The 17500-nt window shown below is 41.1% G+C and overlaps 1 protein-coding gene across 2 annotated transcripts in view; it reads left to right on the top strand.

Moving 5' to 3' along the window:
- Window positions 1-17500, top strand: part of LOC143041053 (glutamate receptor ionotropic, delta-2-like) — a 561193-nt gene that overhangs the window by 99878 nt on the left and 443815 nt on the right. For both annotated transcript variants that reach the window (XM_076212682.1, XM_076212681.1), the window contains exons 4-5: window positions 8556-8815; window positions 9011-9099. In XM_076212682.1, the coding sequence (XP_076068797.1) occupies window positions 8556-8815; window positions 9011-9099 (349 nt within the window). The remainder of the gene's footprint in view (window positions 1-8555; window positions 8816-9010; window positions 9100-17500) is intronic.

Here is a 17500-nt window from a genome sequence, read left to right as displayed (position 1 = left end):
GAAGGAGTGATTGTGCCGACAGCACTGTACGGGGCAGAAACATGGAACATAAGAGAGGAAGAGAGAAGGAGTTTGAATGTATTTTAGATGAAATGTCTGAGAAGTATGATGGGGGTTACTAGGCTGGATAGAGTGAGAAATGAGGAGGTAAGGAGGAGAACAGGGGTAGAAAAGGTGTTGGGAGATAGGGTTGATGAAAGAGTATTAGGATGGTTTGGACACATGGAAAGAATGAGTGAAGAAAGATTAGTAAAAGAGGTGTGGAAGGCAGAGGTGGAAGGAGTGAACATGAGGGGATGTCCTAGGATGAGGTGGATGGATGGGGTGAAAGGGGCACTACAAAAGAGAGGAATGTCTGTTGAGGAGAGGACAGAGTATAGGGGTGAATGGAGAAGGTTTGTGTATGGATGATACTGTGATGCATGAGGGGAAGTGGGGGGGATGGGGAGTGAGGAAGTATGTATGAGAAATAATTTGACGCAACCTGAAGGGATATCTCCCCGTCTTCTCCTTTTCTGCATGAGGGGACGGAGAGGGGGGGTCGCCAATATGAAAGGGAGGGTAGAGGGTGGAGGGGAGGGGAATATCTAGGGGATGGAATGGGTGGGAGTGGTTTCCATGCCTTTTTCTTTTTGGCTACTCCCAGTGTAAGGGGGAAAAAGCCTTTGGTATATGTATGTATGTATATATATATATATATATATATATATATATGTATATATATATATATATATATATATATATATCTATATAAACAAAGAAATATCGTAACACATTCGTAAAATTTGACAAAGACCCACTCTGTTGGATAAGAAGAGATGAAGTAGACGATATCCATATATTCCGAGCACAGACTGTGATCCTCTTCAGTGGTGAAGGCGGGTGACTTGCCGCGGAAGACAATAGACGAGTGTATAGAAGGTTTAGAGAGAAATGTCAGTGTAGTGGTATTGGGAAACCTTAATGCTAGGATAGGAAATAAACCAATAGACGGTGTGGTTGGGAAGTCTGAATTTCAGGAAAAAGTCGTAGTGGAGAGTTGATGGTAGAGATATGTCTGGAACAAAAGTTAACCATATAAAATCCAGATTTTAGGAAGAAAGTTAAGCATAAATACACATGGGAGAGGGTTGTGAATGGAAGGGTGGTAAATAAAACGTTAATGGACTATATAGTGGTAACCAGGAGAATAGTAGGAAGAGTTAAGGATGTACATGTTCAAAGGGGAAAGGGTGGGGGAATATCAGATAATTTTTTGTGGAAGGGAAGTTGAGAGTGAAGGATAGACAAAGAAAGAGGAAATGGACAGAAGGTAGGGAGGTACTTAGAATGAAATACTTAAATGAGAAAGAAAAGGAGTCACAAGGTGTGCAAAAATGATGTGTGCAACAAGTAGGACGGGAAGAAATAGAAGGAAGAATATTGAGTGGTGGGATGAGGACGTAAAGAAGGCTATAGAAGAGAAGATTGGTTACAAAACAGGATGAGAAAATCATATGAAAGATACAAAGAAAAGAGAAGAGAAGTAAAGCATAAGACAAAGGAGGCAAAGAGGAGAGCAGATGTGAAATAGGGTAAGAGTATGACAGAATTTTTTGAAAGTCATAAAAAGATGTCTTGAAAAGAAATTAAGAGAGGAAGAGGAAGCGAATCGAGTAGAGAAGAAAAGATAAAAGGTGCAGATGGAGAGATGGCAGTAAGAGGAAGATGGAAGAGTATATTAGGGAGTAGCTAAATGTGAAGGAGGATAGGGAGGGAAAAATAGTTGCAGTGGGAAGCGCTCAGAAAATGATAGTGATGAGTGAAGAAAATGGAGGAGACGTAAGCAAAGATTAAATGAAGGCAGTTGTCAAGGTGAGAGCAGGTAAAGCACCTGGATTGGATTAGTGTCATGCAGAATGTCTAGAAAAGGAGATACAGTGATGGTGGACTGGCTGGTGAGGTTATTTAATTTTTGTTTAAGAGAGGATAGAGTGCCGGAGGACTGAAGGAGAGCCTGTATAGTTTCACTTTACAAAGGAAAAGGGACAAGTGTGAGTGTAGTAGTTTTATAGGGATCAGTTTGTTAAGTGTAGTTGGAAAGGCTTATGGGAGGGTTTTGATTGAGAGGATCAGGAGAGAAACAGAGGTGAGGAACAGTATGGGTTTAGGACAGGTAGGGGTTGCGTGGATCAGCTTTTTGGGGTAAGACAGATATGTGAGAAAGCTTTAGGAAAATGTAAGGATGTTTTTGTGCCTTCAAAGATTTGGAAAAGGCTTAGAACAGGGTAGACAGGAAGGCATTGTGGGAGGTATTGTAGATATATGGGGTAGGAGGAAAGCTTTAAGAGCAGTCAAGAGTTTTTACGAGAGTATTAAAGCATGTGTTATAATAAAAAATGGAGAGAGTGAGTGGTTTGAGGTAAAGGTAGAACTTCGTCAGGGATAGGTTATGTTACCTTGGCTGTTCAATCTATACATGGATGGGGTGGTGCGAGAAGTAAATGCAAGGGTAATAGGTCCGGGATTGGAGATGGTTAAAGAAAATGGAGAAAAGTGGGAGATAAGGCAGATGTTTGCTGACGACTTTACATTTGTAGGAGGATCACAGGAGAGACTGAGGAAGTTAGTGACAGAATTTGGGAAGGTGTGCAAAAGAAGGATCTTGAAGATAAATGTGGGTAAAAGTAAGGTGATAAGATGTTCAAGGGGAGAAAGTGGTAGCAGACTGGAAATGAGTATTAAGGAAGAGAGACTGGAGGAAGTAGTTTTAGATACTTGGGGGCGAATATAACGGGAAATGGAGGAGTGGGGGTGGAGGGGATTAGAAAGTGTAATGAAAAATAATCATCTGGGAATGGATGCTAACAGGAGATTGTACAAAGGAGTGATTGTGCCGACCACACTGTATGGGGGCAGAAACATGGAACATAGGAGAGGAAGAGAGGAGAAGCTTGCATGTGTTTGAAATGAGATACCTGAGAAGTATGATTGGGGTTACTAGGTTGGATAGAGTGAAAATGAGGAGGCGAGGACAAGAACGAGGGCGGAAAGGAAGTTAGGAGATAGGGTTGATGAAAGAATATTGGGGTGGTTTGGACACATGGAAAGAATGAGTGAAGAAAGATTAGTAAAAGAGGTGTGGAAGGCAGAGGTGGGAGGAGTGAACATGAGGGGGCGACCAAAGATGAGATGGATGGACGGGGTAAAAAGGGCAATGGGAAAGAGGAAGGACGGGAGAAGACAAAAGATAGGGGTGAATGGAGAAGGGATGTGTATGGATGGTGTTGTTATGCATGAGGTGGAGTGGATGGGGGATGGGAAATGAGTGAGCATGTGTGAAAAATGAATTGATGCAGCCCGAAGGGATTTCTTCCCGTCTTCTCTATTTCTCACAGAGGTAATGAGGATGTGTGAAAAATCATTTGATGCAGCCCGAAGGGATTTCTTCCCGTCTTCTCTATTTCTCACAGAGGTAGTAGTAACACCAATATAAGTAGCATCGGGGAGAAGTTTGCAACCTTCTACGGGGCAAGTGAGCTGGTACACCGCATTATTTTGTTTGAGGAGAGAGTTGTCTTTAGTCATATTGTTTCTCATTATTAGGTTAGAGACTTTTGCGTTTTTGTAGTGTATGATGAGGGTCAATTTGTCATGTGAGTTGGTGCATCTTCCGGTGTCATTCTTTTTCCTGTAAACAGTGGTCGTGGATTTGTTGTCTTCAGAGCGGATGAGGACGTCAAGGAGGGGGATTTTTTCCTAGCACCTGAAGTCCGACACAGCATCATCTCTACATTGGACATACATACATATACACACACATACATAAATACATACATACATACATACATACATACATACATACATACATACATACATACATACATACATACATACATACATACATATGTATATATATATATATATATATATATATATATATATATATATATATATGCAAAATAACCACAGGAGAAAGGAAAATTGTAGACAGTAAGTACTTTCGTATATTACATCTTCAGACTAAACAACAGAGATACAGAGTTGGGTTTAAATATAAGTATCAGGTGCAACCATAGGGGGGAAGGGAGGAGACAATACAATGTGAGGAGGGGGGATGACCTTACCCCTATCGACCTGACCAACACATAAGGCTCAATCTGGCGGGAAGATCTCGGTGACCATTTGGGTTACCAATTTATCACATTTAAAATGACCATAGCTTAAGTTTATATTTTTGTCAAACGTGCCTGATATTAAGCAGGATTCTATTATATTTCTTGTAGGCTTTTTCCTTTAGCTAAAATTGTTGCCTTAGACCAATCAATATGATGGTTGTATAATTCTTTATGTTGGAATAACGCATTATTTTCCTTGGCAGGTCTCACACTATATTTATGTTGGGAAACCCTTGTTTCCAAGTTTTTCCCAGTTTGTCCAATATAAAATCTATTACACTCTTGGCAAGGAATTTTATAGACCACACCGTTGTTGTTAGGATTGCTGTTCTTAACATTGATTATCCTTACAAATTAGTTAGTTTCGATGTCACTGGGCTTTTTACACATGTCCCAATTAAAGATGCTTTAACCTTTCTCCCAAATATTCTAGATAACAGTATTGATGGTATCCCTTGTAAATTTTTTATAGAATTAATAAGTCTGTGTGTAAATAAATCTTCTTTTATCTTCGAGGGAAAATATTACACACAGACTTTCGGGATGGCTATGGGAAATCCTCTTTCACCGGTTTTAGCTAACATCTACATGGAATATTTTGAAAAATATTTATTACCAACTATTAAAGATGAAAAAGTTATTTGGTTCAGATATGTAGACGATGTTTTGTGTTTCTGGCCTAATAACCTATCTATTGATGATTTCCTTGTTAATCTAAATTCACTGGTACCCTCCATTAACTTCACTCTTGAGATAGAAAATAACAACAGTTTGCCCTTTTTAGATGTTGAAATAATTAGAGATAATGGTACTCTGAAAACAAAAGTCTATAGAAAACCTACCAATATTCTTTCCTATGTTCATTTTTATTCCAATCACCACATCAATGTAAAAAGATCAGTTTTTATTTCCATGTACCTGAGAGCTTACAGGATTTCAGATCCTGAATTTATTGATGATGAATTTAGAACTATCCGGAATATTGGGGAAAAGTTAAAATATCCTACTCATATTCTTAATCAATGTCACAACACCGCCAAGAAACGCTTTCACAAAACTTGCAATCAAGAACAAGGAAACCATAAACAACTTAATACACTTGTTCTTCCTTTTCATGAAAATTTTCTTAGTATTGTTAACCTACTCAAAAAATTGGATATCAAAGTAGCTTTTAAATATGACCACACCATTAAGAAAACTTTAATTAAGAACAGCCCTCCTAACAACAACGGTGTGGTCTATAAAATTCCTTGCCAAGATTGTAATATATTTTATATTGGACAAACTGGGGAAAAACTTGGAAACAAGGAGAAATATTTGGGAGAAAGGTTAAAACATCTTTAATTGGGACATGTGTAAAAAGCCCAGTGACATCGAAACTAACTAATTTGTAAGGATAATCAATGTTAAGAACAGCCCTCCTAACAACAACGGTGTGGTCTATAAAATTCCTTGCCAAGAGTGTAATAGATTTTATATTGGACAAACTGGGGAAAAACTTGGAAACAAGGATTTCCCAACATAGATATAGTGTGAGATCTGCCCAGGAAAATAATGCGTTATTCCAACATAAAGCATTATACAACCATCATATTGATTGGTCTAAGGCAACAATTTTAGCTAAAGGAAAAAGCCTACAAGAAAGAAATATAATAGAATCCTGCTTAATATCAGGCACGTTTGACAAAAATATAAACTTAAGCTATGGTCATTTTAAATGTGATAAATTGGTAACCCAAATGGTCACCGAGATCTTTCCGCCAGATTGAGCCTTATGTGTTGGTCAGGTCGATAGGGGTAAGGTCATCCCCCCTCCTCACATTGTATTGTCTCCCCCCTTCCCCCCTATGGTTGCACCTGATATTCTGTATCTCTGTCATTTAGTCTGAAGATGTAATATACGAAAGTACTTACTGTCTACAAGTTTCCTTTCTCCTGTGGTTATTTTGCATTTTTGTATCACGGTGATGTGATTGCTTGCATATATGTATAAATATATTTATATATATATATATATATATATATATATATTATATATATATATATTATGGATGTGTATATATAAGTATATATATACATATATATATATATATATATATATATATATATATATATATATATATATATATATATATACTAGCCAAATTACCCACGCGTTGCTGCGGGCAAATGATGATCATTTTAATTTTGATAGAATTTGTGGAGAAAAGTTACACGTATCAATATAACTCAATGGAAAAGGTAACAAAAATAAAATGTTAAGAAAGTAAGAAAAAAAAAATCAATTTGAGGAGGGAGACGCCCTTTGGAAATAAAATATACTTATCCAAGTAGCCTGGGTTATGGTGAATATATATGGTTTTGGGGGGAGTTCGTGAACAGACAGACAGACAGAGGCTACTACTTTATTATAGTAGATACAAATGAAAGATAGTTATCCAAGTACCTTGGGTTATAAGGTTTCAGAATATATATGGTTATAGGGGTCTATCTGCAAAAACCTAGGAGGAGTTCGTGAAAAATCCTAACATAACCATACTTCACCTAACTATAACCCTTAACACTAACCAATTTTTTTTTAAATGAAATATACAGTAGTTATCCAAGTACTTGGAGTTGTAGGGTATCAGAATATATATGGTTATTGGGGTCTATCTTCAAAACCCAAGGAGGAGTTCGTGAACAAAATAATAAACAGCCAGACAGACAAATTAAAGATAGTTATCCAAGTACCTAGGGTTATAAGGTTTCAGAATATATATGGTTATAGTGATCTATCTGCAAAAACCTAGGAGTTCGTGAATAATCCCTAACCTAACCATACCCCACCTAAATTTAACCCTTAACCCTAACCAAAGTATTTTTTTAAAATGAAATATAGTTATCCAAGTACCAGGAGTGATAGGGTATCAGAATATATATGGTTATGGGGATCTATCTCCAAAACCTGCTACGAATGTAGTTGGCTCTTCCGTGAAAATAGGAATTTGGGCCGCAGTGAGTGGTCTTTCCTAATCTCGGGAACCAGTAGCGTTTCGAGTTGGAAGAGTTTTAACCATCGATAGCCGAGCGGTCTAAGGCACTGACTTAGGAGTCTCTTGGCGCCAGAGCAGTAGGTTTGAATCCTCTGCGTAACGGTCATAAAAATTATCTGATTGATGTCGCTCTTCACTAGCAAATTACTCATATACATATATATATATATATATATATATATATATATATATAACTACAAAGTAATGTCGTAAAACATTAGTAAATTTCAACAAAAACCCACTGTGTTGGATAAGAAGAAATGAAATAAATAGATTCCATATATTTCGATCACGGACTGTGATCCTCCTCAGTGGAATACAGAGTAGAGGAGCAAAAGGCATGTCTTATAAACAGTAAAAGAAGGAACATGGATAGGACTCAGGTAGCGTCTAATGCTTTGCGGGGCAGGTCACCCGCCTTCACCAGAGATGGTAGTAATTTGTTGACTGCCCAGGTGGTAATGCAGTCAGGTGACCATTGTCCATGAGATATATTAGGGTACAAACAGGTAGAGATTTGCATACCAGGATGCAAGAACACAGAAATTCAGTCAAATATGCACACCAAAATTCCGCTGTCTTCCAACACGTAGACAAGGAAGGCCACCGTATAGATTGGAATGAAGCAAAAATTATATTCAATTCAAAGTGCAGTTTAAAAAGGAAAATAATAGAATCATCCTTGATTAACAAATTTCCAAATTTCAATATATCTCATGGACAATGGTCACCTGACTGCATTACCACCTGGGCAGTCAACAAATTACTACCATCTCTGGTGAAGGCGGGTGACCTGCCCCGCAAAGCATTAGACGCTACCTGAGTCCTATCCATGTTCCTTCTTTTACTGTTTATAAGACATGTCTTTTGCTCCTCTACTCTGTATTCCACTGAAGAGGATCACAGTCAGTGATCGAAATATATGGAATCTATATATTACATTTATTTTTATCAAACACAGTGGGTTTTTGTTGAAAAATATATATATATATATATATATATATAATATATATATATATATATATATACATATATATATACATATATATGTATATACATATATATATATATATATATATATATATATATATATATATATATATATATATCAAAGTGGTTATTCTTTGTCGTTTCAGTCCGGAAACAATCTAGAATAAATTTGTAAAATTTTTAGGTTCCCCTCGGCACCGTTGCCCGTGAACTTCGCACTCATGACGTAAACTCGGGCTCGGATCCAAACGGTGACTGTCACTTGACCTGTCTGTCCGAGCACATAGGGCAAATGTGGTGATTTCGGCAGAGCGGATAAGCGCCCTGTGGCGTGCGTATACCTCATTCTCACCTTGACTCTTTCATTCTTCAGCGAGTGAGGCTGCTGTCGTTGGCATACTGGGCGCGGGGGCCTGTGGCCGCCTTCAGGAGACTATCTTGGACCTCTCCCGCAAGCAACGGACACCCGTAGTGTGGCTGGCACCCTTCCCCTGCACGGCCCTTCTCTCGGAGTGCGGGACCAGAAGGAAAGCCACGGCCGAATGGAAGACCCTGACCGGACAGACTTCGGAGAAGATCTCTCGTTCATCCTGGTGTTCTCGAGGAACTACGTTGCCCCTCTATGTGGGCAAGGTTCGTATATCTGCTATCTACTTCACTGTCTCAGGGTCTACTATATTAATCTATTTATCTATTTATTTATCTATTTGTTTCGTTTATTTGCTTCTTAGTTTAACCAAATAATTTAATATATTTTATTTTTGACAATATCAGGAGTGCGTCATCGTCGCGAAAGAATTTGATTTCTGAGTTTTTCTTTTGTTTCAGGGGAAGTCACTACTGCGCTGTACCCACTGGGCTCTGCGCCACTGGTTGGCTCGAGTCGTCCCTCACCGTCCTTATCCGCTCACCCTTGAGTAAGTTCTACATCCTAAGTCGTCCTGAAATAATCCTTAGATCATTATTACGATAATGATAATTATTGAATTGATTTTCACTGACTGGAGACCTACAGCTCCACTAGTTAGCAACGGATTTCGGGTCCTCTCACGGGTCTCTGTGAACAGAAACTTAGAGTTGTAATGTTGTACCAGGGTGGGCTTGACTGCCAGCAGGAGGAGAGGAGTAGTTACTAGTTGCGAGTTCTCCCTTATGCGAAAAATGAAGGAGAGATAGTCAAAGTTTATAGAAATCTTGGGTCACATCCAAGGACATGAATACCAGACCCTTAGGGCTACATGCCAGATGTAGGAAAGATGTTGACAATTCTCTCTGACATTTACATCTCAGGGGATCACTACTGTGGCTATGTGACAGGATAGACAGACACTCAATGCTTTTATTGCGTATCACAGTGTATCATGTATCATGCTATGCCTATATATTTCATGCATCCTTATGCTGCATATATAGTATGTATACCACTGTCTTATCTCAGTCACATATGTACTGCTTTCCATAATGTTTCTTTGTTTATTCTATAGAATGGATATCAATTAACTAGAATCAGTACAGAGGAGAATGGCCAAAATACATGGACTCAGAAATTTATTTTACGAAGACAGGCTTAGGTATCTTGATTTACACTCTCTGGAAAGACGTAGAGTGCGGGATGATCTAATAAAGTTGTTCAAGTGGATCAAGGGCTTTAACAAGGGGATGCAGACATCATATTAAAAGAACAGGCCATGACTTATAGTAATAAATTTAAATTATACGAATTTAGATTTAATAAGTAAATGGGCAAGAACTAGTTTACCAAGAGTGGTCAACGAATGGAATAGACTTGGTCACCATGTAGTGAGCGCTGAAACTACTGGTTGTTTTAAGAAAAGGTTAGACAGCTTTATGGATGGGAATGATAGGTGGTAATGGGCATGGAACTGCCTGGTGTAGGCTTTATGGTGTCTTGTAGTCTCCTTCATTTTTATGTTCATATATATAGTATTATTAGCATTAAGTAGCAGTTCTGCGCGCTGAAGCATTCGAAAGGTTTACAGTATAATTATGTGACTCATTAGTTCGATAATTGGGTCGTAGTGCCTGCACGCGGCCTGTCTGTAAGCCTGTCTATTTTAGTAATTTACTTCTCACTGTCATTCAGGACCGTCATTGCACACCTTACAAACTTGGCGGAGCGAATAGGACACAGATGACCGCAATTAGTGGCGTGACGAACAGTTATTCAGCTAAGCCTTGACTATGAGGTACATTTTTTTCAGATATTAGTTCACTGGAATCAATACAGAGGAGAATGGCCAAGATAATACATGGGGCTTAGAAATTTACCTTCCGAAGACAAGCTTAGGCGCCTCAACTTATACTCTCTGGAAAGACGAAGAGTGCGGGGTGACCCAATAGAGGTATTCAAATGGGTCAAAGGGTTTAACAAGGGTGATACAGACAAGGCCATCATATTAAGACAGGAGGGCAGGACTCGTAGTAATTTATTCAAATTGGACAATTTTAGATTGAAGAAGGAAATAGGCAAGAATTGGTTTGTCAACAGAGTGGTTAAGGAATGGAATAGATATAGTAATCTGATGAGCGTTGAAACTAATGGTTGTTTTAAGAGAAAGTGAGAACAAATTATGGATAGGGATGAAAGGGGGTAAGGGACAGGGAACTTCCTAGTGTAGGCTTTAAGATCTCTTGCAGTCTCCTCAATTTTCATGTTCTTATGAGCAACATGATCTTGACAGTGAAGTTGTAGTACGCAGTACCGTGTTGGCAGTGTTCAGTGGACTGTGTGTCCTCCTCCCCCCGTCCCCAGTACCCATAATAGTAACATTCCCGTCCATACTGTTCAGCAGGGAAGCAGTTCTTGTCCAAACCAAGACACAGCTGACAATATATACTCCCTATTGGTCAGAAGGTAACTAAGGTGACACTCCTTTTGGTACCTTACCCTTCCCTGCTGCCCATAAATACTTTCTACAAGATTTTAGAGGACGTGTTGGTCTCCAAGGTGGACCTCAAGCTGTTCCACTGAAGAAGATGGTAGATATTACCCTATGAAAATCCACCTCGAGGCCGACGCTGTGTCTTTCGCCATTCGCACAACCAGGACGAAACTTTTTGCTTTTAGGGTCAGGTGAAGGAGGAGCTTGACTCGATGGTACAGCAAGGCATCATCACTCCTGTCGGTGGCGATCCTTCAGAGTGGTGCCACTCAATGGCCCTGTTGGCCAAGAACAACGGCGTACCTATTACACTGGATCTGATCAAACTAAACTCTCAGGTGTCCCGCCACATCCATCCCATGCCTACGTCTTTTGCATCGGTCCACAGTGTCGCCCATCTGCGAGGTACTTTATGACAGCGGGCGCCTTACATGGTCATCGCCAGACGAAACTCGTCGAGGAAGACCAGCATCTCGCACTTTACGGACGGTATGAACATTGTAGAGGACCGATGGGTTTCGTAGCTACAGGTGACGCTTACTACCTTCGTGGTGACATGGCTCTACAGGGAGTCACCAACTGTACGAGTATCAGCGTGGTGGACGACATCCTTTTGTTCGACGATGACCTACCTTCACACTTACGGAGGATTCAGCAAACGCTCACTAGATACCGCATTTATGACATCACACTCAACAAGGAGAAATTGGCTACAAAAACACAACACCTACAGATGATCTACATCATGAAACGAAAGTCCTCAAAGTCAAGGATCATCTTGACATGAAATGCACACAAACACTTGCGCAGCCTTCACAAAGCCCACCCACTACACTAAATAGCGCTGAATGGCCTGAAGGCTCCGGCGCTTGGCTGATAATGCCAAACATGTTATAATTCAATTCAATTCAATTCAATTCCTCTCACTACACTAAATGGCAGAACCTCCACTCACAGCAAAAAACATCAAAACAACACCCAAATATCTATATCTACCACAACCACCAGATATCAGCCTCCAGAAACATATCCATGATCAGATCGCTCGATGCTCCATCAACGGACTGAAAAACAACACACTGCAGCATGTCCGATCCCGTGATATCCATCCCTTTGAATCCTCTCTCTCCCGAGAGAGGCTGCTGGATAACTGTCCAGGATGTAACATTTCATCCCATACTATACAACACGAAGACTATATTGTACACAATTATGCACGCCAGCGACACAAAATATACTCTATAGGGGACTTATAGGAAAGCCCCGTTCTAGCTATGGCGTTCCTCAGGGAGACGGGACTGCTCGGCCAGACAGTCTAGGGAATGTCAACAACAAAACAAGGAGAAGTTTGTGGTCGCTGACCCAAGTGCCAGTTTCTATGGATACAGGATTTCTGCATGTGGCATCGCTGCGAACGAAAACAAGGTTAACGCCATACGGGACTCCTCAAAACCAGCTCACCTGATTGCTTTTCACTCCTTTATGGGCCTGGTTAACCAACTGGCTAAATTCATCCTGTGTATAGAGACAGCGGCCCAGCCTCTACGTCCTCTGATGAAACTAAATCACTCATTTACTTGGACTCCAGACCACGACAAGGATTTTGGGTGCGTCAAGTAAGCATTGTTGTAGCCACATATCCTGGGGCCCTTCGACCCAACTCTGCTAGTTGTCCTTCAAACAGATATCTCACGCCTGTATGGCATCTGGTATGCTCCTCTCAAAGATTACGTCCAGGGTTTTGTTTAATGTGATTCAAGATTCTTAACAGATGCTGAAACTCTATAAACCACTATAGAAATGGAAATACTATCCATCGCATGGACTACGTCCAAGTGCAGACTATATCTGATCTGTCTGTCAGAATTCACACTGATGACTGACCACCGCTTATTCATCCCTGTTATCAACCTTTACTTCTTGGATGCAGTCGAGAACCCCCGTCTCCAATGGTCAAAGGAGAGGATCTTTCTCTACACATTTATTGCTGTATGATGTGCCGGAATGCGGATCTGCATCCCGAATACACTCTCTTGATTCCCAGTTGGCTGCTCTATGTCAGAGGACAAGACCGTGTGTGATGAGGCCGCTGCAAACGTTTGGAGCATCGTCACCTGCAGTGCCATCACTCACGAGGACCAGTCATTGACAATCATCGACATCGACAGGACCCTCCAGGAACAGCTCCGAGCCGCAGTAAGTGCGGACTCTGCCTACGGCTACCTACTTACCTCCGTGTCCTCTGGATACCCATTCAGTTGCTTTGACCCATACAGCTATGTTCTTCCTTACTGTACTAGAAACTACGGGGCAACATGTACGCAGACGGGGAGCTAGTGTTGTTCAATCAACGCATCATCAATCCTGCTGCCTTATGAAAACGTACACTAGCCCACCTCCACGACAGTCACAGAGGAGTCGAAACCACCAAGCGACGATCTAGGCAGACTGTCCTCAGTCCCGGCATTGACTCCGATATTAAGAACACGTTTGAAGCCTGAGTCATGCAAACTCCTGCAGCGTAGCCACATGTCCGTTGATAAATCTATTAGACCCTTAGAGTCTGTGTCAACCGACATCTTCTAGCTTGCAGGGAAGTTATTTCTGATAATAAAAGACAGGCTCTCTGGGTATACTGTGGCTGTTCCCTGCGGGTTGGATACTACATTTGCCAGAGTGTTCCGGATGTTCTTCTGCTACTTCCGGGAAGTTTGAGTTCCTGTCCAACTTTGTACTGACGGTGGACCTCCCTTCACCAGCAACGACTTCAAGAACTTCTCGGAACGCTGGGGCGTCCATCATTTGGTTACCTTTCCACACTAGCACAAGTCCAATGGCCACGCCGAGGCGGCTGTCAGGACAGTGAAACACCTCATTAACAAACAGCACCCATAGGGAACATCGAGTGCGAGGAGTTCAACAGGAACCTCCTGGAGCTACGCAACACCCCTGCCTCTGTAGGACGTTCTCCTGCACAGGCCTTATACGACCACCTTCTACACAAATGCGTCCATGCGCGTCAAGAGTCTTTCTCTCAGGAATGGCAAGCCAGGAGTGAGGACTGTGACCTCCGAATTGCCGCCCGTGCAGACTAGATCCAGCGTGAGTGCGACAAGCATGCCCACCCCCTCCCCAGTTTGAGTGTCGGACATGTGAGGATCCAAGAACTGACATCACATCTATGGGACAAGGTCGGGGTAATCACGGGATGCGGCAGATCCCGGTAATACGAGGTGCGTCTCCCTTACGGCAGAGTCTGGTGGTGAAATCGTCGACATCTTCGTCCAGTACCCTCTCATAGTCGTAATCCCTTTCTCCAGATCCGCGTGACCCCTTGCTCGGGTGAGAAATGCCAGTCCTCAATAACAGATCCCCCATTGCCCCCATCGACTCGTGGAAAAGTGTCCGCTTGAGACAGTGCTACGAGTATTAGGGGAGGAAATATGGGTATCTAATAAAACAGATGTCCAGTGCATATATTATCACATTTTATGTGTAACATTCCATGCCTCTATAATATAATATACGGGAAAGTGTAAATATCAAACTTAGTTCAAGGGTTTATTTGTCTGAAGTTTCGATTCCCGTCCAGGAATCGTCTTCAGGGGGTATAATGGATACAAAATCGTGAACTCAAATATATATGGTCAAAGTGGTATACCTGTACAATCACACTACAGAACACCAACACAACATAGATTGGGATGGAGTGACAACACTACACAAAGAAAACAACAAAAAGAAAAGACTATTCTTGGAGGCATGGGAAACCAAGAGGAACTGCATAAATAGATGTATTGATCTCAATCCTATTTATCTAGGGACGAGGGGTCACGCATTCTAGTTCCTTTGATCTGTTTTTCCAGTCTCAGTCTGCTTCTTTGCGATCTTACATGTGATCACCAGGTGGCTTTTGTTCGACTTCCTTTCGGTCTTTCAGTGTAGCTTTTCAACTCCGCCTTCCCAGGGTTTTAATCCCCCTATTTTCAGTTTTTGTTTTCTTCCTTTTCTCTTTTCTTTCTTTCTTTTTATATTTTTATCTTATTGTTAATATTATTATGTGTGTAATTGTAATTAGTCGTTTGTACTTGAGACCTTTTCCTCCTTTTGTTCCCCCTCGCCTCATTTCGGACGTTTGGTCCACCTTCTCCGTTTGCGTACTTGGACATTGTTCTGGTGTTTTTACGTGTGTGTTACATAATGATGTTATTTTGCTACATTTGTTTTATGATCACAGCCTTAGAAATTTATTTTGTTCGGTGTCATAGTTTCGTGTTAATTTTTAATTTATTTTATTTAATATTGTAAAGAGTATTGCTTTGTGTATAGGATTGAAAGTTTGAAGCTTTCCCAGGTATACCACTTTGACCATTCATATATGAGTTCACCATTTTTTATCCATTATACCACCTGAAGATGATTCCTGGACGGGAATCGAAACGTCGGACAAATAAATCTTTGAATCGAGTCTAGTGTTTACACTTTTCCGATATGGATCCCAGACTCCAGATCTTCACGTACAATCACTCAAAAAAGTATCGGTAAGAAATCGTACGGAAATGGATGTAAGTACTAGACTCTGACGCATTGTTCAAAAGTCTTGGAAACTGTTGGTACGCCTGTGTGTATCAATGCGCCAGTGTTTCTTATAGGTTTGTAGTTTATAAATGTGCGTCTTCATTATAGCAGTATTCAGTGAAGACATCTAAAATATTAGAATGATATTTAAGTTTATATATTGCACAAATGTTATATTACTTGGAAGAAACAACCTGTTAACTGCTAAGGAGCTGTGGAGTGTTTTATTATAGCTTGAATGGCTTCCCCCGTTAGGAGGGCGTTGAGAAAGGGAGTGACGGGTAGTTGCCATTGTTATAGCCAACCGTGAATCGAATGCGATTTTCAAATCTCCCGCCTGCTACGATCAAAGTTTTGAAGCCGTCACAACACCCAACGTTGCTCATCCGAATGACAACGTATGACATACTCGTACGTTGGGCTTCGAAGCATGACCATGAATCGCTAAGCCACGCCCCCCTCGACTACCGGTATATAAAGGGAACTGGCCCCCAGCCGACTCTCTTTTATCTACTAACCCCCTGTGGACTTCACCTTCGCCGCTGTAAATCGGAACACCACATGTTTTCGCAAGTATTAGTGTAAACCATTGTCTTGGACTGTTTTGTTTATTTGATTTGTTGTATGTGTTTAGGAATGTATATATGTTAGACCCTTCAGTGTACTGTAAGTGTATGGTTGTAAATGTAAAAACAGTAAATCTTTATTTTTCTTTTGTCATAAATATAGATTATTTAAGTTTCGTGCAGACTTCTATATTAACCAACCCCCCCTATAACCTTGCTTACATCCCAGTCTTATATGTGCTGCTAATCGGAACGTACGGTAATCTACCTGTAATCTCTATACGTTCTACTTTGTTGTTACGGGCTTGTTCCCGAACTGGAATTCGACTTACCCCTAGACTCAAAAATAGTTACATAATTTCCATCAACTCAGTCCAAACCTAGCAGGCCCATGGCACCATGTAGACAGGAGAGCCTGTAGCGTTGTCTAGGCCGAAAACATGTGGTGTGGCAATATCTGTTGTGTATGTGTGATTGTGTGTGTGTGATTCACCATGGTCTTGGATCACGTGTTGGACTCATGATCGACATTTATTAACCTCCAGGATGAGAGCTCAGGGCTCGTATGACCGATCTATTGGTAATACTGTGACCTTTACACGCACACACCCCCAACTCCCCGTCCACGACAGTTGGAGTAACACCCCGCAGTAAAGCGATACTAAAATTACTTCAGCCCTGGGCGGGAGTAGAAACCGGACCGCCGCAGTGGCAGGCGAGAATTCTAACCACAGCGCCATGAGGTGTGTGCACAGCGCCACAAGGTGTGTGTGTGTGTGATTCACATTGGTCTTTGGATCACGTGTTTGACTCGTGATACACAGCTATTTCCCTCCCAGAAGAGAGCTCAGAGCTCGTATGACCGATCTATGGGTAATGCTTTGACTTTACACTCACACACACACACACACACACAACTCCCCGCCCACGAGAATTGGAGTAACGACTCGAAGCGCAGCTATACTGAAATTATTTTCAGCCTTACGCAGGATTCGAATAGGGACCTCCATAGTGACAGGCTTGGACTCTACCAACCGCGCCACCAAGTCGTGTGTGAGGGTCTCTACCTAGTTGTATTTACCTAGTTGCATTTTACGGGAAGGGGAGCTATGCTCGTGTGTCCCGTCTTCATATCTTGTTTTATCTAGACTGTTTTTAAATTCGTGTATCAAAGGATTACAAAGGATTACAAAGGCGGAGCATGCAGACAGGAGACCTTTTGGTCCATATCTAGGTCGGATGCGAAAAAATCATAATAATAATAAGATAAT

This window comes from Oratosquilla oratoria, chromosome 30, assembly GCF_046742065.1.
Source record: "Oratosquilla oratoria isolate Oo_2021 chromosome 30, ASM4674206v1, whole genome shotgun sequence".
NCBI lineage: Eukaryota > Metazoa > Arthropoda > Malacostraca > Stomatopoda > Squillidae > Oratosquilla > Oratosquilla oratoria.
The sequence above is the reverse complement of the archived record's forward strand: the minus strand, read 5'-3'. Positions and strand labels throughout refer to the sequence as shown.